The 27985-nt window shown below is 49.9% G+C and overlaps 8 protein-coding genes across 8 annotated transcripts; 2 read left to right on the forward strand and 6 right to left on the reverse strand.

The window, feature by feature from the left end:
• Positions 1–2243: 2243 nt before the first annotated feature.
• Positions 2244–3959, reverse strand: BDQ94DRAFT_164032 (sugar porter family MFS transporter; the record flags this gene model as incomplete). The annotated part of the gene is made up of 6 exons (XM_026769886.1): positions 2244–2438; positions 2472–2525; positions 2594–2970; positions 3035–3259; positions 3296–3778; positions 3824–3959. The coding sequence occupies 6 exons, from the start codon at positions 3957–3959 to the stop codon at positions 2244–2246; spliced, it is 1470 nt and encodes a 489-aa protein (XP_026619977.1).
• Positions 3960–5371: 1412 nt separating this feature from the next.
• Positions 5372–7709, reverse strand: BDQ94DRAFT_154729 (transmembrane amino acid transporter protein-domain-containing protein). The gene is made up of 6 exons (XM_026768343.1): positions 7531–7709; positions 7210–7471; positions 6965–7156; positions 6523–6914; positions 5941–6469; positions 5372–5840 (listed from the first exon to the last, which is right to left on the reverse strand). The coding sequence occupies exons 1-5, from the start codon at positions 7651–7653 to the stop codon at positions 6050–6052; spliced, it is 1389 nt and encodes a 462-aa protein (XP_026619978.1). The 5' UTR covers positions 7654–7709; the 3' UTR covers positions 5372–5840; positions 5941–6049.
• Positions 7710–15787: 8078 nt separating this feature from the next.
• BDQ94DRAFT_154739 (uncharacterized protein) lies at positions 15788–16186 on the reverse strand (the record flags this gene model as incomplete). Its single annotated transcript, XM_026768344.1, has 1 exon — positions 15788–16186. A coding segment is annotated over exon 1 (227 nt), but the record flags the coding sequence as incomplete, so codon positions are not given.
• A 718-nt stretch (positions 16187–16904) lies between these two features.
• On the reverse strand, positions 16905–18057 carry BDQ94DRAFT_154740 (uncharacterized protein). The gene has a single exon (XM_026768345.1). The coding sequence runs from the start codon at positions 17999–18001 to the stop codon at positions 16922–16924; it is 1080 nt and encodes a 359-aa protein (XP_026619980.1). The 5' UTR covers positions 18002–18057; the 3' UTR covers positions 16905–16921.
• A 306-nt stretch (positions 18058–18363) lies between these two features.
• On the forward strand, positions 18364–20026 carry BDQ94DRAFT_185645 (proline racemase). Its single transcript, XM_026774939.1, has one exon. It carries the CDS (start codon positions 18435–18437, stop codon positions 19644–19646), a length of 1212 nt encoding a protein of 403 aa, XP_026619981.1. The 5' UTR covers positions 18364–18434; the 3' UTR covers positions 19647–20026.
• A 241-nt stretch (positions 20027–20267) lies between these two features.
• Positions 20268–21697, reverse strand: BDQ94DRAFT_185648 (BCS1 and AAA domain-containing protein; the record flags this gene model as incomplete). Its single annotated transcript, XM_026774940.1, has 5 exons — positions 21466–21697; positions 21315–21418; positions 21024–21266; positions 20803–20981; positions 20268–20694 (listed from the first exon to the last, which is right to left on the reverse strand). The coding sequence occupies exons 1-5, from the start codon at positions 21683–21685 to the stop codon at positions 20268–20270; spliced, it is 1173 nt and encodes a 390-aa protein (XP_026619982.1). The 5' UTR covers positions 21686–21697.
• A 729-nt stretch (positions 21698–22426) lies between these two features.
• Positions 22427–23206, forward strand: BDQ94DRAFT_123624 (uncharacterized protein). Its single transcript, XM_026763819.1, has 3 exons — positions 22427–22583; positions 22632–22928; positions 22980–23206. Exons 1-3 carry the CDS (start codon positions 22519–22521, stop codon positions 23164–23166), a joined length of 549 nt encoding a protein of 182 aa, XP_026619983.1. The 5' UTR covers positions 22427–22518; the 3' UTR covers positions 23167–23206.
• A 2313-nt stretch (positions 23207–25519) lies between these two features.
• Positions 25520–26696, reverse strand: BDQ94DRAFT_164037 (tyrosinase family protein; the record flags this gene model as incomplete). The annotated part of the gene is made up of 6 exons (XM_026769887.1): positions 25520–25761; positions 25818–25857; positions 25910–26213; positions 26269–26354; positions 26409–26618; positions 26673–26696. The coding sequence occupies 6 exons, from the start codon at positions 26694–26696 to the stop codon at positions 25520–25522; spliced, it is 906 nt and encodes a 301-aa protein (XP_026619984.1).
• Positions 26697–27985: the final 1289 nt, after the last annotated feature.

The raw sequence follows: 27985 nt of genomic DNA on the forward strand, positions 1-27985 counted from the left end.
TTGTTGGACATCTTGCTGAATCTTGAGTCCAGCATTGTTTCCATGGCTCCTTCATCTACTAGGGTTCTAGTCTCCAGGTAGTGGAAACGTCCTGTGGTCTGCCGGAATAGCCCCCTCTCGTCAAGCCGACAAGCCAGGAGGCTTGCTAGTTCACCTGGCTTGGGTTGCATGTCATCCCATCAACGCATGCTTTCGACCCACCGGAATTAATGCCCATTCCAACGTGCCATCTGGCCTTCCCCATCAGCCAATGGCAAAATTTCCGCAGCTTCATCCGTATTCTTGTGTGTAGAGCCGAGAGGCTTGACATGTGAGTCTTGGAGGCAACATGCTAGCCGCGATTGGTTGGAAGCCCTCAATTCCAGCGCTCGGTCGAAAAGCCTGACCGAGGGTGGATACGTCAGTCGCAGAGGACGAGCTCTTAGGATGAGAGAATTTCAGATCGGCATTCCTTCCAGCGCGCAGGCCGTCTCATTGAGAGGACATATAAGGATCCGCGAAGGTCGCAGTGTTACCGTTCCGGTTTTCTCATCAGCTGCACAAATCCCCTATCACTTGACCTTCTTCCCACACCACATCCTGTGTCCCAATCCGTGCCTGCACATCCCTCCTTCACATTGGTCTCGTTCCCATCCTTCCTTCCCAGATCCGAATATTCACAGGCATAGGCGATAGGTTGAACGAGGAAATCTGTGAGCTGTCGTGATGGTAGTGACCGAAGATGACAGAATTTCACGCACGCTGCAGACTAGGGTCGTTGGTCAGCGTGTGTGGCCACTACTTCGTAACGACGGCGCCAAGAAACTATCGACCTAGCATGCGACATCAGAGGCGATTTGTGAAACTCCTCCGAACGTCAGCATCTATTATTTAGGAGGGGGCCGCTGACCTAAAGGAGGGAGGGACCTCCAATGATTTTCGGATCGCTGAAACTGACACCACTTCTTTTACTGTTTAGCGACACCCCGTTATAGGAGATGACTCGTTCATCGCGGTCAATAAAGCGTTCAGTACGATTAGTAGGAGCAAAAGACCAACAGGTCGATGGGCTCCAAGGCATAGACACTGAGATTTCCAACCTCGCCGGAGGCTGGAAAATAAAACCTGAGCGCTGAACCCGATTGAGCAAGCCACGAGAAAGTCAAGCATATATGTGGCCAATATACTTTATTTGTTTGTGTTGGTGGCTTACCGAATCGGGTCTAGTGCTCAGGTCGTGCTCACTGACCTTACGGTGTTGAATGAGAAAAGATGGATTATTGTTAGTTGTCCTATTAAGAGCTGTATCTATCTTTACAGGGTGGGATGCTATATATATGTCATTTCCAATCCCTGCTGCAAGGTCCAGCCACCGTGATATTCAACATTTTGAGTTTGTAGGAACCGCCCACGGGTAACCCGTCGCGGGTTTTGTGCACCGTTGAAGTGAGAATAGACTGGTTCCAGTTGGTTAGCTTAAGGAGTTATCTTTAACATGGCCGGATGCCTTATATATATATATATATCCATGCCCAATCCCTGCCGCAAGGCTCAACCATCCTGATGCCCAACACAGCCACTGTGACACTCAACAGGCTCAGAAGTCGAAAACCCAACCCGAACCGCGTTTTGGCGAGGTCTTTCTGCTGTTGCATCTATAAGAAGACGGATAAGGCCGTATTATTAGAATTCTCCTTCTCCTCTTTCACGTTTAGCTATTAGCGGTTAATCGCCCAATAGGAACGCGGTATGTTTCCCGACTTTCATTCGTATAAGCCATCAGATTTGCCGTTTTACACGCAGTCGAAGCTTCAGCTTATCCGGTTTTATCCGATAACTCCGGATGACTTTTTGCTTATCAGGTCCGGTTCGCGGCTTGGGAAAGGTTTGCCGTTAACGGGCCGTATACAGGTCTACTCTAGATATCGAGAACTAATGTCCAAATTGCGTGTCTCTGCAAGAGTCCTCATGCGGTCTTGCTGGTGGCCTAAGTCCATTATTCGAAGGTGGCAGGCCTGACTACGGGCATAGTCAGAAAGATGAACAGTTGCGTGTTCTCACGCCTCTCAAGCGGCACTACGCTAGAGCTGTATTTAATATATCGGTTCTTTGATCCTGTTATGTGTAATTATTTCAAGCTTGAAATGGATTCTTTGATACGTATTTGATACTCCTCCACGCGTCCCATCCCTCCGTTGGTTTTTCTGCCATATTACCCTCTCCTTGAGCCTTTATTACGACTGTAGCATCGTCCCTTGGAAAAACTAAGAAGCGCTCTCCTTCTCTTCAGTAGTGGGCACAGCTTCCTTGGTGCGGCCAAATTGGTGCGCAAACGTATCATGGGGCTTCCACTTGCCTGACGCGCGGGGGATAGTCTCTTCAAGCATGAGATCAATCTGCTCGAGAGACAACCCTTCTGTCTCCGGCACAAAGACGTATGCAAACAGGAAACAGAAGATCTAGCAACCGCCCCAGGCAAAGAAGACTTTGACTTGTAATTTTGCCTTGTCCGCGTCAACTAGATAAGGTGTCACAACAGCAATAATCTTCTCCATCGTCAGTGCAAAACGAAAATATTCGGAAGAGACGACATAATAGAAACAAGAGAACATACGCAGTTCCACAGCCAGTTTGAAGCGGTAGACAATGCAACCCCTTTAGCGCGGATAGGTAGCGGAAAAATCTCGCCGACAAGCACCCAGCAGGCCGGGCCCCAGGTAGACGCAAACCCAAATATATAAACACAAGTAAACACGGTAAGGCACACGTTTGCGGCCTTGGAGCCTTCGTTGGCGGTGCCGACAATGGCCACGATAAACTCGCAGACGCACATCAGTACGGCGCCCCACAGCAGAAGGGTGCGGCGGCTGAAGCGTTCATTGGTCCAGAAGTAGACCGGTGTAGAGCAGACGTTGACAACATTCATAATTGTGGACATGAGAAATGAATTTTTCATGCCGACTGACTGGAAGGATGTCGTGCCGTAGTAAACTAATGCGTGATTTCAAATGGGTCAGTAGGACGACAGTCGCGGAATAGAGAAAAGTAGACGAACAGATGAAGTTGACACCCGTCCACTGCTGGAACATCTGCAAGAAGACCCCCACTAAGGTGCGACGAAGGTTGCCGCTGGTACTTCGAAGGCCGCCCTTGAAACAATCCAACCATGAGGTTTGCGTGAGTTGCGATTCGTACTCGTAATTAGCCTTGATTTCCGCCAGCTCCGCCTGCAATAGACGGGAGTCAACTGGTTGTCCACGCGCGGAGGACAAAGCTTGGGCTGCCTAGTCCATCTGCCCACGCTTGACATGGTAACGAGGTGACTCTGGTAGCAAAAAGAGGCCGAATGCGAGCACTGCAGCCCAAATAAGTTGAATACCAATAGGATTACGGTATGAGCTCGCGTTATCGATGGAAGCGGTGCCCTGCGTTGCGCCCGAGGCTGCCAAGAGGCCGATTGTGATCGCAAACTGGTAAAGCGAGACCAACGTGCCACGAATGCGTTTAGGGCTGATCTCCGAGACATACAGCACAACCACAGCCGAGATACCTCCGACACCAAGGCCGGCGATTAAGCGGCCGATGACCAAGCCAGTGATATTGACGGCGACAACCTGGCCTGCAACACCGCAGGCAAATAGAAAGCAGGATAACATGATAGTCAGGCGGCGGCCAATACGCTCAGCAACCTCTCCGCCGAGAAGGGCACCTAGGAAGGTACCAGCGGAGAGAATGGAGGTAACCAAGGATTTCTGCCAACTGGATAGCGCATATCCTGAGATGTCGACACTTTCTGGAACTGCGCGGCCGAAATGCTCCTTAACATAGTCCATTCATAAGACACCGTTGATGTATCCCGAGTCGTATCCGAAGAGGATGCCGCCAAAGCAGGCGAAGCTGCACAGCATATATGCCTTGAAAGATGCAGGAGCCTCAATCTCATTAACCTTGTTGCTTCCCCCATCCTCTTGGTCCGCCATGTTTGCTGATAAGGAAGGTAGGTTCGGAAAATAGTAACATTGAAAGCCTGTAGGCGGGAAGAAGTAGCCAGAAAAGTGAGAAGAACAGCATCGAAGGAATGGCCATCATCTCGCTGTTATATATACCTTATCAGTTATTCCAACACTTTCTAGGGCTTCTTCATTTTCGTTCGAACTTCGGCTAACGCTGTCATTTTTGCCATGCGGTTCCCAACCATACAGCAGAAACCCCGAGAAGGTCCCAATGTGGCGGGCGTACGTAGCCTCACAGATGTAACTCCACGTAGCACATGGAGGTAACAGGAGATCGAAAGGATTTTGACTATTTCCTTGAACCCCGTGGGGATTTCCAGGTTCTTTGCTAACTGAAAATGCCACTAGCGGCGCAAGAGCAATGTAGTTTGTGGGGACGGAGGATATAAATCTCCGTGTGGATAACATGACCCTAGACTGTGAAATTACGTCTCAAGTTCCTCTCCACACTGGTATGGTATCAACAGATAACGTTACCTACTAAAATCTCTGCCTTTCAACCATGCAACAATAGTAATATAGAACTCATATTCGTCCTGCCGGACACCCGTCGTCCACCATAAAGGAAATGCACTCACAAAACATGAATAGGTTCAGTTTAGGCATCCACTACCGTCCTTGACAACCAAGTCCAATGGCAGGTCTTGACGGAGCCGAGTTCGAGTTCATGCCGAAGTAGCCTACGTAAGCCAAATAAAACCAAGCCCCAGTTCAGGATGTTCCTAGGTTCTCCACCAAGCTAGAGTTGGCTTTGCCGTAAGCGGTTTCCTCGCGGTATTTGGCCGTCTACATACTACTAGACCATCAATAAGTGACCAGCATTTGCCGAGTGCCACTCAAACAGGATGCTGATGTTCCCGGCCTTTCCTCGATAGACATTACTGATGAGCGATGAAGGTACGGTCGACATTTGGTCCTTGATTTCCGGCGTGCCTTCCCAGAATCGATAAAGTTTGCCTCAAAAAGTCACCGCGTGTGCTCTCCGTGCTCGGATACGTCGCCTACGGGCCCAACTCGATCACGCTGAGCTCGGCGCTCAATTTCAGCACCACAAGCCGAGCCCACCAAAACGGTACCATGTACACTGGAGAGGACTCTGGAGGCAACAGCCCAGCTTACATCGGCCCCAATGGACGCCATCCAGCGCCAGGGTTACAAGGATGGCGCTGCGTTGCTGTTGAACTTCACCTCAGTGAACCCAACTGTTGAGTACACCACCGATGCCTGCCTGGTATTCGTGAACGCATATGCCTCAGAGGCTGTAAGTCGTCCGGGACTCTCCGACAGCTATAGCGATACCTTATAACAAACGTGGCCAACAACTGTCAAAACACGATTGTGGTAATTCATAACGCTCGAGGTTGCCTAGTGAACAGCCGGATCAACCATCGCAACATTACTGGCATCATATACGCTCATCTTCCGGGCCAAGCAAGACACTTGCCGAGCTCACGTAGATATACTTATGGCAAGGCCAACACTTCTGGCCGTCTCTCTACACCGTGGCAAAAGACGCCACTGATTATGGCGCCGTGTTGAACCCCTCTCGGGCGGGAGGCAACTACTGGCTGTTCCTCCAGCCTAATTTCGAGGAGGGAGTGTACATTGACTATATAATCCTTGGCCAACTTTGACAACACCAAAAGACATATAGAAATCTAGTTCCCTAGAAAATCCCATCTGGTCCGAGGCAGCTCGCGGAAAGACTTACCCATAGAGGCAGATGGATATGTTTGGTTCTTTCCTGGTATGGCTTTGCTAGTATGCGAATTATTTGGGGCTTTGGTCTGGGGACGAGGATTGGTGAGCGGGATAAGACAAGAGACCAGGCCCAGTCCTTGCCTGCTTCTGCCAATAGTTAATTTTGCGATTAGAACTTCTATGATATTCAAGACCTCACAGAGTTGAGGAACAACAAGTGAAGCGCACGTTGCTTGAGGCAACTTACAGTACAGTTAGCAATGCTCCTGGAATTCCGGATGTGCACGACTTTCTTTAGAATTGGTGTGCATTAATAATCAATCAAGACATCAGTTTTAGGCATCTCAGGAATGATATCATGAGGCGGAATTGTCGACACATGACCAGGCTGCTGTACCCCCAGACTCTCTGTAGCTGTCAATGATGTTCACAACAGACCCGTACGTCCCTGCAATCATCAAGAAGGTCCCAGTCAATATGATGAAGATGCACCAGCAAACCATGGCGGTCCACCTGCGTGATCGCCCAACATTGCCATGTTTCCAATTATCATACAACCACATGCCTCCCATTGGCTGGAAGCACATAGGAGTACCCAGTAAAGCACCAACAAGCGCCACAAGATCACTGAAAACAGGGATAGCACTAGCAATGACATAAGCAACCAATGCGACGCCTATGGTGCAGCTAAGCCAGAGTACCCAGTGCGTAACAGTGTTGGATGCCAAATGCCGAGAGCCTTTCAGGATGTGGACTAGAATGTACTTGGCTGTGATCTGAACAGCTGTCAGTGCAACTGGTGCTGTCTTTTTCCAAAGGGAAATCTCACGTGAATGAAAAGCAATGTGCTGACCAACAACCCTGGGAGCGCAAATCCATAGCTGACTTTCTTCACAACCGGTCCGGCGGAGCCGAGTGCAGGAGAAGAAACGTAGGAGCCGCAGTAATAGTAGATGACAACGCCAATGGCAATGTAAAAACAGGTCATAATAGTTTGGCAAAGTGATAGCGCTCGATTGTAATATTGGGGCTCCCTCATCTCTGCTACAATGGAGAAGAACGCCGGTGTACCGGCGTACGCAAACACTAGGGTAGATACGGCAACGATGGCGTCGATGAAGGATGGGCTGCCCACAATCTTGTAATCGGGGACCCAAACGGCGTTGTCCGGCACTGCGGCTGGATGATCTTGAATGCCGACGGCGATAGTAACTATCATAACTATGATAGGAGTGAGCCCAGAGCTAGAGAAATAGCAAGGACCAACTTACTAGCCGTGATAATGCCGCCAAGTCCGACCCAGGCGAGACTTGAAATGCGCCCTAAAGTCTGGATGCTACCAAGGGCGCATGCTACAATTGCGGAAATGGCAACATAGACTGCGGTGCAAACAGCATGATCAGACACGGCATTTAAACCGATAGACATACTTAGCATCCCCGAGCCGGCAACGAAGGTCCACCCTAGTGTAGTCAGCGAATGATACACGATCCGTTGGTCCTGAAATCTAACTCACATAAAATAAAAGCGCCTCCAAAAAAGATTCTCCCTGGACGGCCAAGTAACAGTCCGCCAACATCGTCAATACCATAGACATCACGATGGTGAATCTTAAAGACACCTATAATGTAGTTGGACCATGACGTGATGCCAGCAATGGCACATAAGCATATAACACCTGGGACTACACCTAGGGCATCGAAAGCGCTAGGAATCGAGAGGACGCCGAGGCCAATTTGGGTCTTCAACATCAACGCGCATGTTCCAAGCCATCCAACCTACTGAGATGTTAGGTCACTGGAACACAGAAGGGGTTTGCAAGATTAGTTATGCATACACTTCGATAGTTCGGGCCCTCTCTCGTAATTTCTCCGAAGATAGCATCATGCTGGCTTTCAGTAATCTGGCCGATGTGCGAAGGGACAATTGACAAAGACCGCTCTTGCTTTTTCTCTGACATTTTTTGAGACCTATATCGGAAAAAGGACAGGAGCAACACAATGATGAGAATATTAGGTTGTGACCGGAGCATAGGGGAGCAGAGTGACCTTAAAACTAAAGGACCTTTTTGCCGCCCGGCTCCTACCGGTAGCATGCCGGCGCGGTCATATCACATGGGCAGGCAAAGTTTTAGACGTCCTGTATTGTATGTTCAAGGGAGGTGCCAAACAACCTGAAAGGTCCATCCCTAATCAAGCAGCTCCGCAAATCAACTCGCAGGTACTTGCGTATCATTGCGATTAGCCTTTCCCCACGACCGGGACGGTTGCGGAACACGCTTCCGATGATCCGGATGGTAACCCCCGAATTTTCTCATACGGCACGGATGGGTGTTCCGATGCCTGAATTTTGAATCCCGATGGAACTGAGCATTTCGAGTCACGGTATCTTGCTGAATGATGTACGACGTACTGTACTATCCTTGTGACAGTCTTGTTCTCAAGTTCTGACAGCGTGAACAGGAATTGAGCTATATGTACATGCAACCACAATAGTCCATTGATTGAGAGTACGATTTTCAACTGATCTACCTGACCATGTCGTCATGCATGAGAAAAATTTCCCAGTCTGCTAGAAACCTTCAGTGTTCCGTACCAGAACCAACGTTTTAGCGTTATCAAGGAGGAGTCCGGAGGGGGAGGTCCTTGATTCCCATACCGACACGTTTCAACACGACTTGCCATCAGGATATGGAGCATTTTGTTTTCAACACGCTCACCCAGCTCGATCAGTTGATCTTTGCTGAGTTCAGCTCTCCCGACCCTTCGAGGCATGCCTCTCGGGAATCGACGAGTCTTCGACGATTTCCGGACAAGAGCGTGCGCGGATCAATCTCCTCATACTTTGCCTGTAGGACCATCAGCGAGATTAAACGTGACGGAAACAATGGGGGACGTGGCTCTAGTCATGGTCCAAGTCGTCCCATGAGAGGCAGGGGGTAAAACTGTCTTGGAGTTTGTGCGTGGCTAGGGAGAGGTCGCTCGTCGATTCTGAGCCTCGGGGTCTGAAAGTGCCCGTTCCTGCTTCGTAGAGGAAGGCTAGATCGTATTCCTCAATTATCCAGAGTGTTTCTTCTGCCTCCAGGTCTACTCTTTGCGCCATCAAGCCTCCCCAGTGTGGATGACGCAGATTGAAGTCTCCCACGACCATTTGCTCCGCCTGTCGCCACCGCTCCATCGCTGCCTGGAGCGCTGGGAGAGCACTGTTCCTATGGTAGGGACAGGATTGTATATGTTGCGAATAACGATCTCTTCTCCCCCTGTAGATGTAGAAGCTTAGGTTGGAGTGCGGTGTGTAGCTGACTAGCTGTTCCAGCGGCTGCTTTCGATTCTCCTGTTCACGAAGAAGCAGATCCGCGTCTTCTCGTGATCGTGGTACGCCAGTTCGGGATGGTGTGGGATGGGACGGCGCATAAACGAGTTTCTCCATCTTCTTGTCTCTTAACAGGGTCGTCATCACCTTGTCTCATGACTTTCATGGGATTGTGCTGTAGTACTGACAATGTGGTTTGCCTGTTCATTGTCGACTGGGAGGCGTGGTTCCGAGGAGGTTTGAGATCGGCTGCATGTTTTCCCCTGGAGTTGATTTACTGTATCTGGCTGCGTCGCCACCTTCCCTCTTTTACTATGCGTGGAGCTTTCCGCGAGAGCTCGACATGCGATAGTGCGTCTTCTCTTATAGTTCGTCTTCTCTTATGCGCCGTCTGCCACTCCTGTCCAGCTATCCGCGGGGCTGGGGGCTATACTGCTCTGCGAGTTACCTGATGTGCTGGGGCCATTTTCTGTTCCCACTGGACTCGACGGATGTATGGGACGTAGTACTACATATCGCAATCATGACAGAGGCAGACATACTGAAGGCCACCGAAGAATGGGTCAAATTTCTCGGGATATCCGCAAGGGTGATCACGCCCACATACGGAGTGCTTTGACATAGCATACGCGCGAGCAAACAATCCGTCGTCACTAGCAACCAACCAGGAGCCATCGAGAAGATTGAATCCTAGAATGCAGCGCTTCATGAGGAAGGGAAGTAAAATACGTAGGGTGGCTGATCAGGGAATGAAGAAGGAAACAAGCCTCATCCCTCGTAGAGTTTTCCGACGAAGTACTACGCGACCCGGGTTATCCGGAAGGACTGGTGTTGAACGCGAGTCACGACAAGTCGTGGCGAGTGGCGACACAAGCAGTGCTATACATGCTACGAATACGGCCACATTGGACCTCCTCAATGCGGCGCCGAAGAGTGATACGGATACTACGCAGGGAAGCATAGCACCAAAGAATACACGGCGAAAGCGACCTACCCAAAGGCGGTACCGTCGTGTGTGCTGTGCAAAGGACATATGGCATAGCACATGCCTGTCCATGGAGGAGGAAGGAAATTGCCTGGATGGAACAGCCCGACAGAATCGACCTACAGTGCTGTACTGTACACACACACACACAAACAATTCATTAACACCCGGCGGCTAAGCCGAAAGGGCAACTATCACTGATCTATCAATACAGGTCCTGATGTGCATATGCCGTATCTCCTTCGAGCCCATACATAGAACCTTGCAGTATATGTCCTCTCAGCTGTCAGTTTCGTAGGGGTCCCTGTGGGTTAGTATTTTTGTTAGTAGACTGACTTCAAGTGTTCGACATCCTATCCTCGGCAGTTGAAGCGCGTCCACCATTTTTGGCACAAGGTGGTTGGTGTCCGTTAGTTAGCGGAAGCGTGTTATTATTGTTGGGCGACATGATTAGGCGGCGTCGAGTCGCCCCGTAGCGGTTGCGAACCGTATTGAGGCTCGCACGGCTTCTAGGTTCGGTGTCCAACTCTGGTCATCCGAGGGCGATTTACTGCCCAGGAAAAAGGATATGTTGCTTCGGTGAGTATGAGTACATTGCAGCATTTCCGTCCGGTAGGTGGTCCACTTCCAACATCGAAAGAGGAAGTGTTCCATCGTTTCTGTTGCTTGTCCACATCGACACTGATCCGTCTCTGCGACTTTGATCCGATAGAGATAGCCACTGAGTCTGGCCATGCCGGTCCGGAGTCGGGCCAGCACGCTCACTTCTTTCCATGATAACCGATCATACAGCTGTCGAGTGTGTTTCCCTGGGAGTGCTGCATCTACTCGTTTGGAATGTCTCCCCACGTTCTCTGGCAATTCCTTGCTGGCAACTGCTTGGGACCGAGCGATATTCAGTGTTGTCGACTTCATCCTGGACACTAATTCTTGAGGGGTAGAGTCTTCCTGGGTCGCGGACCTGGCCTGCTCTTTCGCCAGGCGTATCTGTCGATTATCTTTGCTGCTTGGGACCCAACGAATGTTGATGCCGTTCCCGCGTCTCCGTAGTCTCTTGATCAGCTTGTATATCTGACAGATGTGTCCTTGGCCAGATTGTTGTCCCGGATTCCGCAGCGTGAGAGCCGCCGCTTTGTTGCTCGTAAGCAGTGTGATTCGATCCTATTTTATTCCCGGTGGCATGTCTAAAGCATATGCTATTGCTGCCAGCTCTCCGGAGTACGGACTCTGTTCTGCTCTGGCGCCCAGTGTCACGGAAGAGGCTTTTCAGTTTCAGTTTTCGATATCGCGGGGGCTGCTTCTCGATCGCCACCCCAAATCCTACGAGCCCGTTCCGCACTGAGCTGCTGACCGCGGTTTGCATTGTTCCGCCCGGTGCAGTGTGTCAGTCCGCCATTGCTTCAAGATCGGTCTGCATGCGTGTCTCCCAGGGTGCTAATGTAAACGGATGGATGGATTCCAATGTCTCCATCTCAATGCTTTTCAGCGCATCCGCCACCTGGTACAGCGGGGAACGGTGAAACCTCCTGAATTTCTTGAACCGGGCTGTATTTCTGTGGAGAGGATTGGTTTCGGGGAGCGTATGGAGGTCGGTCCACAGTTTCGCGGCCCGTCTCCAAAACCGGCGTTGCGCAGAGGCAATGTGAACCTCTGCCTCCGCTACGCTGGTCGCGACTGTGAGAAATGTCCCCACGATTGCCTGCGCTCCCACCCTTTGGACTCGATTGATCGGCCCGATTTCCTTATCCTTGCACGCGTGCGTCCAGACACTCGAGGCGTATTCCACCACGATGTGAACAGCTGCCGTGCTGTTGCTGGGGATAGGCCGCGAAGTCGCCGAAGTCGCCGAAGCTCCATCGCTGCCTCCAAGCCTTTGGACGCTGCCCTCGTGATATGTTCCTTGTATTTGAGTCTCGCGTCCATGAGGACGCCCAGGATCTTGACATGTTCTGTGGGCTCCACGATTTGTCCGTTGATGGTGAATGGCTCCTGGTCCGATTTGTGGGCCTTAGGAGAGAAGTGTATGATAGCTGTTTTGTCTGCCTCGAACGTCGCGCCGCTTCTTTTCTCCCACTCAAGAGCTTCATTGATAATTGCCTCGATACCTGCCCGATTACTCTGCGCAGTTGGTCCGGTCACCCACGCGGTGAAATCATCCACGATCGCGATTGCCCCTCCCTGGCTGTCGATCTGTCGTTGTACGAGGTCTGCGTTGAAGAAGAGGAATAGGATCGGGGACAGTGGCGAACCCTGTGGTAGTCCAGCCTGTGGCAGGCTCTGGACCTCAGACAATTGCCTGTTGATTTGAATGGACGCCGTCCGTTCCGAGCAGAACGCTTCGACCCACCGGAGCAGATCCTCTGGTATGCCTCGCGCTTTCATCCTCTGCAGCAATCGTTCTTTGCATACTCCATTGTAGGCTCCCTTGACATCGAAGCTGATCAAGCTCACGACGCGTCGGCCGCGCCATGCCGCGTAGATTTGCTCCTGCAGGAGTACGAGTGCTTGCTCGGCGGACCGCTGCTTTCGGGCGCCGAAGTGGCTGGTCGGGAGCAAACCATAAGTCTCCACCGCGTGTGAGATCCTTTCTGCGACCACAGATTCCAGGATCCTGCCCAGCGTCGCGAGGAGTTGAAATTGGTCTCCATGCTCTGGCAACGGTGTATTTCTCTTTATTCGGCTTTTTAAGCGGTATAATCTTCGCATGTCTCCACTGTCGTGCCAACGTGCCTTCTTCCAGCGACGCCTGGAATAGATCGAGGACCCTGTGCTTGACCGTGGGCCACGTCATTTTCCACACTATCGCCGGTAGGCCGTCATCCCCAGGTGCCTTCCATGATTTCTCTGCAAAGAGCTGTCGTTCGATCTCCTCCAGGGTGATGGCAGGCATCTCCACCGGCGCTCTTTGTGGTCGGCCTCCTTCATCGTCAATGTTGTCCGGCAAGGGCGGGAAGAATGTGGCGAGTAATTCATCGGCTTGTTCTTTGTAATCGGTGGTGCTACTACCATCCACTTTAGTGATCTACGGTACCTTCCCGAATGCCGCATCTTCTCCCGCCTTCAGATATTTGGCGGCTTCCCATATGTTGTCATTGTCCGCTAGGAACTCCTGCCAGTGATTTCTTTTGCTGCCGGATGGCATCGTGGTATTGCTTCGCCGCGCGTCCGGCTATCTGTTCCAGGTGTTGTGCGTTGCGTCCCGCTCGTCGCTCTGAGCGGGCATGGTTTCTCCAGTATGGGTATATCTGACGGAGCTGGGTCAAGTCAGCTGTCCACCATCGCTTTGCGTACGGGGACGGTTTGGCCTTTGGAGTCAAGGCGTGTACCGCCTCCCCCACTGCCGACATTAGTCGATCGGTCTTCTGCTGTACCGTCCCCTCCGACGGAGTGGCGGCCAGAGTGCTTGCGATCCTGGCGTTTATCTCCTTCCATGGCGCGTTTTTAAGCAGAAATCGCTCCTGGTGTTTTGGAGCAGGCCACGGGGTATCGAACACGGTCTCAATTGCCTGGTGGTCGGACCCATGGTCTGTCTCATGTACTGCGCACTTGATCATGGCGTCTGTCAAATTCTCAGAGGCAAGGGCGAGGTCGATAGTGGACGAATAGTCTCCTCCCAGTCCTCCTCCGTGCCACGTCTTGGTGCCCCGTTTAAGTAAACTGCTAAGAGCAAACTCATTCATAAGGTCAATAATGGGGTCCGCTTCGCCCTGCCTTTCTAATGACACGTCGCCTCCTCCCCAGAGTCGGTCGTGCCGGTTAAGGTCTCCCATAACCATGACTTCCACCACTGTGCCCGTGTCTCGCCGAACCTTTATAATTGCTTTGCGCAGGTGGTTGCATGCATCGCTCAAAGCTTGGGCGTCTTCTTCCTCTACGTAGACGGATGCCATTAAAAATCAGTCGCTCGGGGAGCTGGATGACCACCGCTGTCAGATCCGGGGATTCGATCGACACCTGCTCCGCTTCCACACCCTTATTAATCCAGAGCAGGCTCCGAATCGCCCATCTGCCTTCCACGTGGATCATCTGCCTTCCCTCCACGTGGAAGGCACCATCTTCGTCCACTTGTGATGTCCCATCGGGGTCGTCAAGAGCCGGCCTTGAATTCTCCTCGCTTGGGGTTCCTGAATTGTTAGCGCCACTGCGCCCCGAGTGTCTTCGTGGTTTATTAAGCTCTCATGCACTGCACCCTGTTTCCTCACGTTAAGTTGGATGATTCGGAGTGCTCTATTCATGACGCGCTGGGTAGACCTTCCGACAGTTCTTGCTAAATGATTCGTGTGGTCCTCCGCATGAAATGCACTTTAAGACCGTGTTGTCGCAGTCACTGTGTCGGTGTCCCTCCATGGCGCATTTTGCGCACTCTTGGGCGTTCTTGCACTGGAATGCCTTATGGCCAATCTCTTGGCAGTTGTAGCATTGTGTCGGTCGTGGACGACGTTCGAAGATACTGGTCGTGCCGGATTCCCCTCCGGCGTGGAAGTATCCGTCGGCCAGGAGCCTTCGTGCATCACTGCCATTGGTCAGGTAAACAACCATTGACCCATAAGCCTTCGCATTCTCCTTTCTACTAAGCCATGCAATCTTGGCAACTGTGGTTTCGTTCTCCTCGCCGAAGGCTGCCGCAACTCCTACCCGGATATCACCATTTTCATCGAGCACTGCGTTCTTGTTGACGCTGTCGACCTTGATTGGGTATAGTTCGTCACGGAGCACCCGGGCTCCTGGACCAATCTTGGCTTCCGCCACCTTTTTGACTAGCTGTTGTTCAGCTTCGTCCCGGCACGCAATTCTGATCCGGTTGGTGTTCTTCGGGTCCACTGTGACCGCGCGGGATCGCCAGTTCATGTGGTTCTCCGTTGTCCGAATTTCGGCTTCGACCGCCCGTTTAATCGGACCTGCGGACGGTCTCTCGTTTTCATTAAGTGCCATCTGCGAGGTGTCTATCGTGCAATACAGCGTGTCGGTAAGGGTAGTCGGTGTAGTGTTCGATGATGAGAGTCTCCGTATATTGCTAGGTTGGCTGGTTGGAGGAGTGCGCGCAACATCTGCATAAAACGGGGAACCTGTGGGGTCTGATGGACTGACTGAAATGCGTAGGGATTGGATTTCGCGAAGGATCTCCTCGTGGTTCTGAACGCATGACTCGGGATGGGATTGCGGTGATAGGGGCCTTTCAATCAGGGTCTGTAGCTCTTGTCGAACCTCCGTGAGAGCGGCACTGAATTCTGCCTTAACTTTTTGTAGCTCTTCCTTGTGCAGATCATCTCGTCGTCTGATTTCTCTTCGAAGTTTGACGACTTCCTTAACTAGGTCGGAGGCGTTTGGGTCCTCTCTGTCTGTCGGGGAGGAGTCGGAAGCCACCGCTTCACGTTGGGACACTGGCTCGCCCTGCAGGTTCTTCTTCCGCTGGAAGCGCGTGATTCTCCGCTCGGTATCGATCTCTTGGTCGTGAGCATAATGAGTCGGTGGCCTTGTGATGCGTTTCGGTCTCGCCAACCGTGGTGGCGAATTTTCATGTTCGTCGCGGTCGGGCGACTCAGGGGTTCGTGTTTCGGCCCGTCCCGACATTTTGTGCATCAGAATTCCAACGCCGCCTCGAGTCTGCAGTACTACAGTCCTTGATGGCTTCACAGATAGATCTGTTCCAGTACAGTTCGCCCCACCTACAGTACATACCTTCTACCACGAAACAGAAGGTCAGCGACGGGAGCCCGCGCAGAAAATGGGTCGCGTGACCCGATACATCCGTCAGTTTGCATTGACACGATGACCTGAGGAGAAGATTTAGCCGTGAGCCTAAGGCATCATTCACCCTTTTGCGGAGGTCTTCCGACGATACCTGGCGGAGTACGTCCAGCCGCCGCGTTCGCACCCATTTTTACTACGGTCTCCCTGTATTTAACTTTCGCGGTTGTGGAAACTCTGCTAGTCCATGTCGACGGACTACGCCCGAGCGGACTACGTCGCCCAGGAGGCGATGCGGGTAGCTGCATTGGGTGCGACGGGAGCAGGCGATGCGAGTACGTTGATGGCATTCTTGATGAGGTTGATGTCCTCTACGATCGGCTGGAGACTGTTTAGCTTTCTCAGGATCTCTGTCCGGATGGTTGTTCGCTGATTTTCTTAGCCAAGATAAGTCGCGCTGTTGAAAAAGCCATCCAGAGATGGAACTGGTAGTTTGGGTCGTTTGGTGCTGTCGAGCTCCAGCAGTGCTGTGGCCTCGGCTATGGTTTTCGTGGCGTGCTCGTGGTAATACAGCGGCTGGATCCCCAACACTGGCCAAATGGTTCTACCAAAATGACTTCTGGGTATTGGGCGATAGCTAGAAGCCTGATTAATAGATTGAACCAGGCTTAAGATCAATTGGACTTCAAATAAATGATTATTTCAAGGATTTCTTCTGAGCTGAAGGGAAGTTGTTTTTCGCTGGGTAGACCAGTGGCGGCGGAGCCGCGGGAGCACCGGAACAATAAAATCCCCGGTTGATCTAAACCAAAGATAGCTTGTCAAGAAAAGTGTTTGGCAGAGTCCCCGCGGATTCCGATCATTTGCGGAGTAGGCTTCCGTTTCTCGTCGCGAGTTCACTGGTTGAGTGCGAACCCCGGAGAGATGGGCTTCGAGTAACGGTGAAGTGAATAAGGCTCCAGCTCCAGAATCTCTAGTGAATCGTGCACAATATTATGCTCTTAAAGATTAGTATCGTTGACGCAGTGGTAATGGCGAGTAATCTAACCAACATAGTCACTTTTGGCTGGTGGAAGGGGATTGAAGCCTTGGGCAGGATGTTGTTGGCGGAAGGGCCTTCCGAGACGTTGGTTGACGCGGCCCTCTTCTACGTACCGAGTCTGAAACTCTCTCAAAGCATGAGCTAAGAAAATTGAATTGGGAAATGAGAAGATGTGTGATTCTTGGCAGATTCGGTGAACGTTCACCCATAGAAGAAGTTGTGTACCAAGGGGTTGAATGGACCAATTGCATCCAGCATTTGTTGGCCAACCCCGCACTCCTCTGCCAATTCGAGCAGCAACCGAGAGCTAACTAGGTCCATTATGCCCATCCCTACACACTTCAATACAACGTTTCCTTCCGGATAGCCTGAACACTGACTCCCTAGATACTCTCCAATCTCAATTAACGCCTCCTTTGTCACATTGGCGTCAATCAGCTCCCCTGATTCCTCGAGACATTCGTCTGCTGAATCGACGAACACACGACCGCCACCGGAAAGCAGAGTTTCTGTGTCAATCTCCCTCATATGTGGCTTGTAAGATCCAATGACAGAGATGAAACGGTCTTTGGGGGACGAACGGAGGATAGAGTACGGGAATAACGGTGAAGTGGACGGCGTGCAACAAAATATAACGTCGGATGATTTCAGCGTCGCTCGAAGCACCTCATTGTATCGGGGAGTATCTTCTTTGGCAATCAGATGAAAGCTGACATTCGCGTGGGTCAGCCGTAGAGTAGACAACACTTCCTTCTCCAGGTTGTCGAGTCTCTCACGGCCTCTGTTGATGATCCAAACGTTTTCGATTTCACCGGCAGTCAAGAGGAACGCTAGGCGGAGATGCCACTCCACTTGTCTTCCAGAACCAAATATCACCATGTTCTTTTTCGATATGTGGCGGACCTTTGCGAACAGAGTCATGGTTGCCAACGCAGTACGAAACGCTGTCATATGGGAGGGCCCAACCATCCCAGTAATCTCTCCTGACGGCGTAAACAGTATTATCGCCCCTGCTGTTCCTCCCCCTGATGGTAACGCTATAAGTTTGATCCCATTTGTTTGGGTATCTGACGAGGGCATGAACAGCGCTGTGTCGTTGTGCTTATTAACGATATGAGTCCGCGAAGGTTGGTGTAAGAGGATTTCACGATTGGCGAATCTATTCTCCTTAGAGTATAGAATTAACGCCGCTGATAGTGTGTCTAGAAAGCGACGGGCTTGCTGCGGAGAGAGGTCACATAGAATCTGATAGACATCGGCTTCACGGACGACCAGCATCATGAATCGTACTGTAAATTTGTAGAGCTGAAGAAGGAATCACACGAAGTTCAAGGGTGTGGTCAGATGCATTACTGCCTCTTTCTGCTTCTTAGAGTATTGCTGTTATATACAGTTGAACAGTCTTGGCCCGGATGGCCTTCCCGAAGCTTCCCCACTGCGGCAATAACTTCCGGTTCAACCCGTCATGGCTGTGCGAATCAGCTTCATTGTGTGGGCTAATTCGAGGAAAATCCCATGTCCACTGCGTGGAACCATTATCCGCTGTCGGAATAACGTCCCGTGAGATATCTAGTTTGGGCATACAGTCTTTTCGGGTGTGCGACAGTTGATCTTGTCAATCTTGTTTTATATATCGATGGCCCCGTTACCAATCAGTCATCTATCATATACTCTTGCTTCGTTCATCGATTAACCTCAGACTACGCCTCTCACTATGGAACTAGCGCAAGCCTTCGAAAACATTTCCTCTGGAGAGGTTATTAAATGCATCGACATGCATACCACAGGCGAGCCCACGCGGATTATTTACTCCGGTTTTCCCCCCCTTACAGGGACACTTTTGGACAAACGGGATCAAGCCAAAAGCCAATACGATACGATCCGCAAGCGTCTTATGCTCGAGCCCAGAGGACACGATGGCATGTACGGGGCCATTGTCATTCCGGAAACAGAGCTTGTTCACTCAGATGAAGCGCATATTGGCGTTCTTTTTATACACAATGGAGGATTTTCGACCATGTGCGGACATGCTACCATCGCACTTGGTCGATTCTTAGTCGATACACACGATCTCAGTGTCTTCCCTAAAAGAAAGGACTTGGTTTTTGACCCGATCAGCAAGAAGGTCGCTGTGAATATCCACGCTCCGTGTGGACTCGTTCGCGTCTCTGTTCCCACGACGGATGACGGTCAAAAATCCGACCCATTTCGTTCTGTATCTTTCCTCTCTACACCAGCCTACGCTGCTGGAATCGATCTCAACATCAAGATCCCAGCAGAAATCAGATGGCCAGAATTGGGCGACAAGGCATCCATAAACTTAGACATAGCGTACGGAGGAGCTTTCTATGCGCTTGTGGATGTCAGCGAGTTGGGATTCAAGAAAGGGTTGGGAAGCGTCGACCTGATATCTGTGGCGCACGCGGTGGGGAAGCTGAAACCCTACCTATCGAATCATCCTGCGGTTGTCGATGCGTTACGGATTGTTGAGGATAAGAGGCTGTCCTTCCTATATTCGGTCATGGTGGTCGATGGAGCGGGGGGATCAAGGCCCAGCAATGTCAACGGTGCTGAGACTGGGTTGTGCTTCTTTGCTGACAGCCAAGTCGACAGATCACCAACTGGCTCGTGCGTAACAGCACGCATGGCCTTGGCGCACGCAAAGGGCATAAGGCCATTAGCGCAACGGTGGGCGTACAACTCTATTGTTTCCAATTATTTCAACGAAGGAGCTTTTGTTGCTACCATTGTCGACCAGAATGTCGTTGTCCATACATACGATGGCAGTGTGCAACCTGCCGTCGTGGTCTGCGTTGAGGGAGTTGCTTACTATACTGGATCGAGCAGTTTCATCGCCGAAAAGAGTGATGTTATAGGCGATGCCGGATTCTCTATGAAAAATGCTGCGCTTGGAAACAGTGTATGATAGAAAGATCTAGACCGCATCAGACCCATATGTTGCTATACTCATTTTCGGAGTCACCACCCCAGGCGCTGTCACCGAAGTTATCCGGCTGTTGAGCCAAATCCACTACCTGCATGTACGCCATAACATGCATCGTTAGCATTCAGCTGATCTTCATATGCTGGACAGGCTGAACCCGACCTGCGCCAGCAAACTGTGTCATCCACGTCATTAGTCCTTCCGGAACGCCTTCCCTCGGAGCGTACAATCTGTTTAGTCGTCTGAAATAAGACATCGAGCTCCATTTACCGTGAACGGACGACTAGATTTCCTTTAGCAGCGTGGGTATCTAGAATTCGCGAGGCACCAGTAGCATAGGTTGGCATGTCCGGAAGCAGGAGTCTATCGCAAAAGGGAGCATCATGATAACGAAAGCGGAGGAATATACGTTGTCTAGATTGAAAGGGAGAAGCGATTCTGCAGATCAAGAAGGGAGAGGAATATTAGATCTTGCCCGTCTAGAAGGGTATGACCATATGAGAGAACGTATTGCTTAACGAACACAAGAATGATTGCTCGTGAAACGGTGCCCATTTCATCTGTCACAGTCCCCGTCGTTCTTCCTTTTCTTCTCTCTCTCCCTCAATGCTTCGCTTTAGCCACCCAGCTCTCCACACCGGAAACAGCATCATAGGGCGACTTCTTCCGCTCCAAAAGAAATGATAGAACTCCTGCCGGGCTGAAGAGTTGCTCGTGCACCTTGCTGGCAAACTCACCAGCAAGGCCATCGATCGTCTTGTCGCCATATTCCTTGTTGCGTTGCTTTTGATTCGGCAACTGCTTGAAAACCGTGTGGAAGAGCTGAGTGGAAATGTTCCGACCGGCAAGTTTGAAATGAACTTTCTTGTCTGAACGGCCAGGCCGAATCAGTGCTTCGTCTAGATATTCGATGTGATTGGTAGTCATGATGAGTATCCGGCCCTCTGGAGACGAAACACCATCAAGCACATTCAAAAGCCCGGAGAGAGTGACTGCTGACTTTGACTCGCTTTCTTGGCCTGCGTCGACGCTATCCCGACGCCCTACCCCGGCGGTATCCACGTCCTCTTAGAGAACAATGCAACGCGGTGGGAGCTCGGCAAAAAGCCTCATAAGCGTGGTGTCCGAAATATTCGACAATTGAAGCGTATAAATATCCAGTTCATGCTTTCCCGCGAGTGATAGACTGAAGCTGGATTTTCCAGTCCCAGGGGGGCCGTAAAGAAGGTAGCCTCGTTTGTACGGAATCCCGCGTTCTGCGTACCAGCCTTGCATATCTTGGTCGAGGAACTCGTCCACGTCTCTTAAAATATCGTTCTATACCTCGTTGTCCATGATTACCGTGGAGATAGGCCGAACTGGTCTCAATCTGGCTTTCTTCCACTCCCCTTCGCGATGTTCAAAGACAGCGATCTTTCTCTGTGTGTCCTTGAGATACCTTTCTCGGCACTCTTCGATCAGACTTTTCAGGATGTTGGCATTAAGACCAATGGAGGAGATGCGGAGATCCTCTCGACGCTCTTTGACATCGCAGTGAAGTACGAGCAAATGCCCCCTATACCAAAAATGAAATGATCCATCCCAAGGAGAAAAAGCCAGAGGCTTTTTGTTGGTTGAATAGAGGCTGTTTGTCCGCTGTGTGGATCTCACTCGAGCAATCAATGAATGGGCATTGTGAACAAATGGTTGATCAGCTATCCAATCAACTAGCATGTCGTGTGCTTCGTCATAGTATGAGACATAGATTGTGGAGGCTTTGAACTGTCAGACTCATACCATATATAACAGCAGACATACGAACTGAAGTAGCTTCTCACTATCCCCCAAACATAGTTGACTGCGTAGCGGGTGAAGAGGACAAACATCCCGAAAGTACAAAATATTTGGGTGTAGCTGTCCAGGTTACCGGCAAGCAGCTGGTGTGCGGAGGTTGAGACCATGCTGAAACCAGGAAATATGACGTGTATAAGAGACATCTGGGAAGGGCTGTGGAATGAATCACCTCCACTGATGGCGTTCATGGCGTATGGAGAATGGTATGATATGATGATTTGTAGTTGAGGATAACCATAAAGTGATGCGACCGCTTGTATTTATATCTTCGTCGTTGCCTCTTTTTAAAACTATATTCACCTACTCTAGTTCTTTTGATCGTCTCGTCCTGTGGACAAAGGTACGAGAACTGACCTGCGTGCCCTAGGTGACATTTTGCGTTCGAGAGCCACCATCTAGTTCGTTTTTCTCAGTCAACAAGCATTGGCTCAGCGCAAGTCTGGCGATGCTCTAGCCTTTTTTAGCTTGCCGTTCTGAGATAGACCCGGCGACAATCGCACTAAATCACTGCCCCTATACCACTTCAGTGCAGAAAGTAAAGTTTTTCTATGCGCCCCACACTGTCTTTCGGGTGTTGATGTGTGTATGGGCCACATATCCATGTTCCCTGTTAAGTACGGTGCGGGACGGGAACAGATCCGATGACCCTTGTATGAAGGAAAGGACGAGACCATGACCCCTGGAAAAGATGACGAAACGGAACGCACTTACCATAAACGGTGTGAGCGCCTAAAAGGAACCAGCGGATGCCTGACCCAGATACGGGGAGTCGAGAATTTACGCCCCATCCTGCCGAACCAGAAGGGAGGAAAAATAGATTTTCCGGGATTGGAGTGAGGGGCAGTCACGTCGATTGTTCCACGCCCAACTTGAGCGATAACGCCAACACTTGCCTCACAGTCATGCTCATGCCTCCAGGACCTTTCTCGATTGAAGATGCAAAGAGCTCTCTCCTGAAGGATGGCTTCTACTATCTGGTAGACACAGAGAGGGCCAGGAGAGAACGTCGATATGGAGCAGGATGACTTTGCTCTTTCATCCGAATACGGCCTGGATTCCTGCAAGCGCAAGGTCCTTGATGATACGGTTGGTAGACGGCACGCATGCTCGTGATATCTCTCTGACTTGTCTCAGCGTGTTCGATCTATCCTCCGATCTTTTTTTTGAATGGTGCGGTCTAGGGCTCTATCTACGATACAGACGAGATCCAGGCCACATCTTTTGTTTTAGAAAGGGTGGTCCGAAGGCTGGTTTGCGCGTTCTCATTGTTCATGTATGGGGCAAGGGCTCTCGAGCGACATACTATGGCGGTTCACATCTACACTCGTTACCTACCGTTGGCGCAGCGAATGGCTTGTTCGAAATACCATCTGCAGCTTTGAGAAGCGTGAGGTGTCAAGGCACAGACGTTGAAATTACAAACGGTGGCTTGTTAGTTCCCCTCTCAGACCTTAATGATCGCATTCTTTGACATTTTGCTAGAGTAATTCTTGATGCCCGACTCGCCTTCGAGATCAAACAAGGATCCGCAACCACGCTCGCATTTACAAACAAGGACGAACTGGCGACGTGGGCTAAGATGACCCTGCCACAGTCACGTGAGCTTGCACGAAAGGTCTCTGAAATGGAGAGTACAGGCATCAGTGTGAACTTTGCATTCGAAGAATAAGACTTGAAAACGACCTGACCGAATTGCGTGGGATTATGGTTCTTGGTATGCCGCGGGCGCATCCTGGAAACCAATAGCATCAATTTCTTTGCATAATTTGTGTCTGAATACTTTGTGTCTGATCAACAGTTGAGATGAGGGGGGACGCCAGAATTCTTGTATCAATTTCATTTAATCCCCCATGATATTGCTGCGCCGCATGGATAGGCGGAAATGTCATGTTCCAGAAGACTGGAGCACTATAATCCTCGCACGATCCATTCGGAAGTTGGGTGTTCGGGTACAAGGTTGGCCCTAACGCATCTGCAAAGCCATCATTTATGGCCACAGGCTCCTCAATGTTACGCAACGAAGTGAGAGTAGTAACAGGCTGCATAGACGCCGGAAGATGCCCACGAGATCCGGTGCCTTCTTGACCCGTAAGCACGGTGACGACAAAAAGATAGGGCTGATATCATTGAGATCATGACAAGGGGTAAGAGACACTGGATTCGTACTTTCCAGTTTCGCATTATGCGAATCTGACGTTGGGATGGCCGTTTGAGCTTCTGGTATCATTGAGCTGAAATCTCCGACGTCCATCAGTTGATTCTGGGTGCTGTCCTCATCTCTGTTTGGTAGGTACAGTGACCTTCTTAGTAAGGGTCGACGTCTCCGCCTAAATTGCCCTTATTTTGGGCAGCAGCCACGCAAAAACGCATGTAATGCTGAACGTCGAAAATTGTTGTCTTCGAATGTGCCACATGCGGTAGGCTCTGGGATTCCCTCTCTTCTCCCATTCCCATGTTCTTGGTCAAACAAAGCCTGGTTGTGCTTCTACAGCAACTGACCGGAAAAGAGGAGAACTTTCGGTCCCAATGTATCTGACCAACCGCCTCGCTTCAACCAGAAGGGTGATTCGAAAGGCCACCGTCGTCATTGCCGCTATAAATTGTATGGCGATCGCGACCCGCAAAGACGTACAGGTCTGTCCTAAGCCTTGGTCCCGGGATTGGGGTGGTTGGTCGCGTACTCAGTATCGAGTCGGCACATATGGAAGTCACAAGACACTTAATGTCAACTGCATAATGGCAAACAGGGATACAATTTCCATGCATGAGAAGTGGCTATGAACATGACCCTCACATAAAGCAGGTTAGACGACAGAGGTCCACACCCTAGAATTTATTAAGAACTAGTTTTATCTAATATTTAATAAAAGTAGATTATCAGAACTTAATATCTAATTTTTTTTTCTTTAAAAGTTTTCAAACCCTAGGATCGCTTCCCTGTCCCTGTTAGCTCCACTTGTATACGTACCGTCGAATTGAGTCGAAGGGAGTATCAGGCTGAGGTCTATATAAGGAGCAGCTGGTCTTGGACAAAGAAGAGAAGTAAGGCCGAATAGTGCCGCACAGCTATTCGTAAGTAAGTGCGGACGAGTGTTCTGTAGCTAAGCTTCCAAACGTATGGTTACTTAAAGACAGTGTTATTGAGCACGAAGAACAGAACTAAGTAAGTACATGAAAGAGTGTCCTTATATATCCTATCCTCCGTATACTCCCGCCGTGACTCCTCAGGAGTAGCCATTGGGGTATATCCAATGGTTGTCCTTATCACCGTATACAAGTAGTTTATAATAAACTGCATTTATTCTTCCTTTTCTTACTATCCTTAGCTCAGGATACTTACCAGTTGTGTAACATTATATATTTAATGTTTTGCCTGTATTGTTTAAAGTCTAGCAGATACAATAGCTCAGTAGGTTTAAAATACTAAAATAGCCTCTTAGTAAGTTCCCAGACGCCGTTGCAGCACCTAAATTGCAGAAAAGTAAAGAAAGTGATCTGCTTCTATTTAGCATAGTAATATAGGTACTTGTAGGGTCAGAATAAATGAAAACATCATCATCGCATCACCATCGATCATAACAAGTATAGTATGTACATATTGCCTGATCTGACCGGGCGTCTCATCCGTCAATGGCCCCAACGTTGTATCCAGAGAAATACTGACGAAACGAAAGAAGGCTTATGTCCTTATCACCCAGAACCCTGGACGTCGCCTTCCCAGCCCTTGCTTTATCGTTGTATGTAAGAGGCAAATACTAAGTCGTGATTATGATTTAAATAAAATTAGCAGCTATGCTTGAGCCAAGATACAAGTCGTGGCACGAGGAAGCCAAAAAATCTTAGCTTGCTCTCGTTCAGGGAAACCCAAATACACCATGTAGGCCCGCCGTAAAGTTCATTTCCCGCTCGCCGTACATGCTTCATGGCTGTTCACGGCAAATCGTACTAAGCCCCCTAGTCACTATCACTCGCTCTCAATCGTGTGAAAGGCGGGGAGGGCGGTATAGTCCCAGTCCACCAGATCAGTAGTCGTAATCATAGCACAGATAGCCCCCTTGTATATCCATCACTTCCCTAACAGTGACGTTAGGGACAATATTGTATGTTGTCAAGGTATAGTCAAGCGTGAGATTCTTCCAACCATCAGCTGGCTCGGTTTGGGTTGTGTAACCTCCTACTTGGTATAGTCGGTTCTGCAAATCCGCCTTTTGCCAGTTCCACCATAGACGGTCATACCAAGCGTGATGGAGATAAAAAAGAGGGTCTTGGAGTGGTATTAGTCAACTGTGGATGGTCGCTTCTTCGCGATGGGAAACTGACCTCCAGGGCTAGAGTCGATATCGTACATAACACCGCCGACCTGTTCAGCTTAGCAAGAAGAATGGCTGAGATAGTTTCAATCCCGGACTCACCCCGCCGTGACCAGCACCGTGTGTGGTGAGTGCGCTTTTGTCTAAGTAGTCGATATAGGTACTTTGGCTCTGGCAGCTTGACACGTATGTGGTGTTTGCTAAGCTGCTGTTTCCTTCATCTATAAACCTGGACAAGCAATGGTCTTTGTTGCTCGTACCCGGCCCTATGTGCAACGTTATATTTGCGAAAGGGCCGTCCACGACACATTTGTTGGAACCGACGCCATCTCCACCAAATCCTGATTTGGAATCAAAGATACTGGAGTTGCTGAAATTTCCCGCATCTTTGGTTTCGTCCCACCAGCTTTCGTTATCAATGTTAGTCGGGGGCGCCTGTTTTAAAGCCGTTACCTACTCACGGTGTGGGTCCAGTATAACCACATTCCTCTCTTAGGATCTTTTCGTAAGCATGCACATAGAGTCGATGAAACGGAAGGAATTGGCCCTGCCTATAATGAGTTGACAATTTCCAAACGAATGTGCATCAATGACTACTTACCACTCGATGAATTGTTTTCGTTTGCACTTGATGCATTGCGTTCAGGTCATCGTATCTTGTGACAGTTCCATCTATGCCGGTCTGTGAAGGGAGGCTGAAGAGACATTGGACAGCCGTGAGGTAGACTTTTTTCTGACTCTGAGTCAGGTTAGACCACTCAACACGTGTGTGCTTGGTTGATTCGCTGCAAGTAACATTATTTGATCGCGGCTGCAAAGCACAAGCGATGATAATAAATTCTGTTACTATGAGCAAGATTGCTACCTTCAGTGTAGATATTATCCCCATTATTTCACGGAAATTATAAAGAAAAGCAAGAAAAAGGATGTTATAAGAGAAAATGGGCGAGTGAACAAGGTGTCAAGAGTCGGGTTAAGTAGGCCTGGACAGACAGAATTGCCCAAGCTAGCTTCAAAAGCAGGTTTATAGCTGGAGCCTTGGAAGCCGAGATAGCATTACGCGGCCCTCTCTAGGGTAAAAGCCGGATTTAGAAGACAGTGATACGCGTCCAGCCCAAGAAGCTGAACTTCTACGTTATTATTAGTTTTCTCCATCAATTGACTTGCAACGATCAGAGAAATAGGATTGTCATTTCCGTCATTCATGGTCTTCCCCATCATTCTTGAATTAAAGGGGAAGAGACCATAAATTCTATGTCAGGCAGATGATTACAAAACCAACAACTCCGCCTGAGATGATACTGTCCACGCGTGTCAGATTACGTAGGCGCTGCACAACTTCGGTGAGCAAGCAATGTCTAGTCGTATTGAATTAGATAGCTTACTCTGGTTAGCACTGGTGATTTTGTTAGTACAGTGGAGAGGTGCAGGGATTCGACTCTTCTAAGCAATGAGTCTCCTATCCAGTACTGCTTTCCTTATAAAGCCACGCGTTGAATTCATGAAGCCGTGAACACGTTGGAATTATCAAGATATTGATTCATATTGTTCCTAATAATGCCTTTAATGCCCGAGCTGGATTGACCGCTTTACCCCAGTGATGAGCAGTTATTACATGATCGACAACGTGCGGTTGTACGCGCTGCTTGGGAATGCTTTACCGGAGGCATTTTGGTATGAATTGCTTGACAGTATGACAGTGAGATGCGAAGCGGTGATCAACGCCGAAGGTGATTTATAACTTACAAAGTATTAATAGTCATATAATCAGCAGAAATCAAAGGAATCGGATCCGTGCACCTCTCCACCGTACTAACAAAATCACTGGGGCCAGCCGGAGTATGCTGCGCGTGCCATAGGCAACCTTGGCGCCGATGCCTTCTAACCACCTCTTGACTAACTCCCTACAAAGTGCACAGTTCTCCTCTACCTGGCTTCTGGGATCAGATTCTAGGAGCTGACGCGGCCTAATGTAGATATGACGGCGGGGGGGTTCCTCTATTGAAGCTGAGGTTTACCGCCCCTATCTGGTCGAATATTCGTGTTATCACAGCCAACCGAATATAGATACTAAATCTGCCAGGATGCGTTGAGTGCTATCACATTTTCTGTCATTAATGAAAATACACGCATCATCATATGGCTTCCCCGGTAGTTAATAGCCGGACATCCGACAGC

The sequence above is a fragment of the Aspergillus welwitschiae genome (genome assembly GCF_003344945.1).
Source record: "Aspergillus welwitschiae strain CBS 139.54b unplaced genomic scaffold BDQ94scaffold_76, whole genome shotgun sequence".
Taxonomy (NCBI): domain Eukaryota; kingdom Fungi; phylum Ascomycota; class Eurotiomycetes; order Eurotiales; family Aspergillaceae; genus Aspergillus; species Aspergillus welwitschiae.

Excerpts from the sequence above, each read along its gene's own strand:
- BDQ94DRAFT_154740 (XM_026768345.1), bottom strand. The coding sequence starts at position 18,001 with ATGATGCTGGTCGTCCGTGAAGCCGATGTCTATCAGATTCTATGTGAC.
- BDQ94DRAFT_185645 (XM_026774939.1), top strand. The coding sequence starts at position 18,435 with ATGGAACTAGCGCAAGCCTTCGAAAACATTTCCTCTGGAGAGGTTATT.
- BDQ94DRAFT_154729 (XM_026768343.1), bottom strand. The coding sequence starts at position 7,653 with ATGTCAGAGAAAAAGCAAGAGCGGTCTTTGTCAATTGTCCCTTCGCAC. Across the intron at positions 7,472-7,530 it reads AGGGCCCGAACTATCGAAGT|GTTGGATGGCTTGGAACATG; the intron begins GTATGCATAACT and ends ACATCTCAGTAG. Across the intron at positions 7,157-7,209 it reads TGGAGGCGCTTTTATTTTAT|GGTGGACCTTCGTTGCCGGC; the intron begins GTGAGTTAGATT and ends TGACTACACTAG.
- BDQ94DRAFT_123624 (XM_026763819.1), top strand. The coding sequence starts at position 22,519 with ATGACTTTGCTCTTTCATCCGAATACGGCCTGGATTCCTGCAAGCGCA. Across the intron at positions 22,584-22,631 it reads GCAAGGTCCTTGATGATACG|CGTGTTCGATCTATCCTCCG; the intron begins GTTGGTAGACGG and ends GACTTGTCTCAG. Across the intron at positions 22,929-22,979 it reads GAAATTACAAACGGTGGCTT|AGTAATTCTTGATGCCCGAC; the intron begins GTTAGTTCCCCT and ends ACATTTTGCTAG.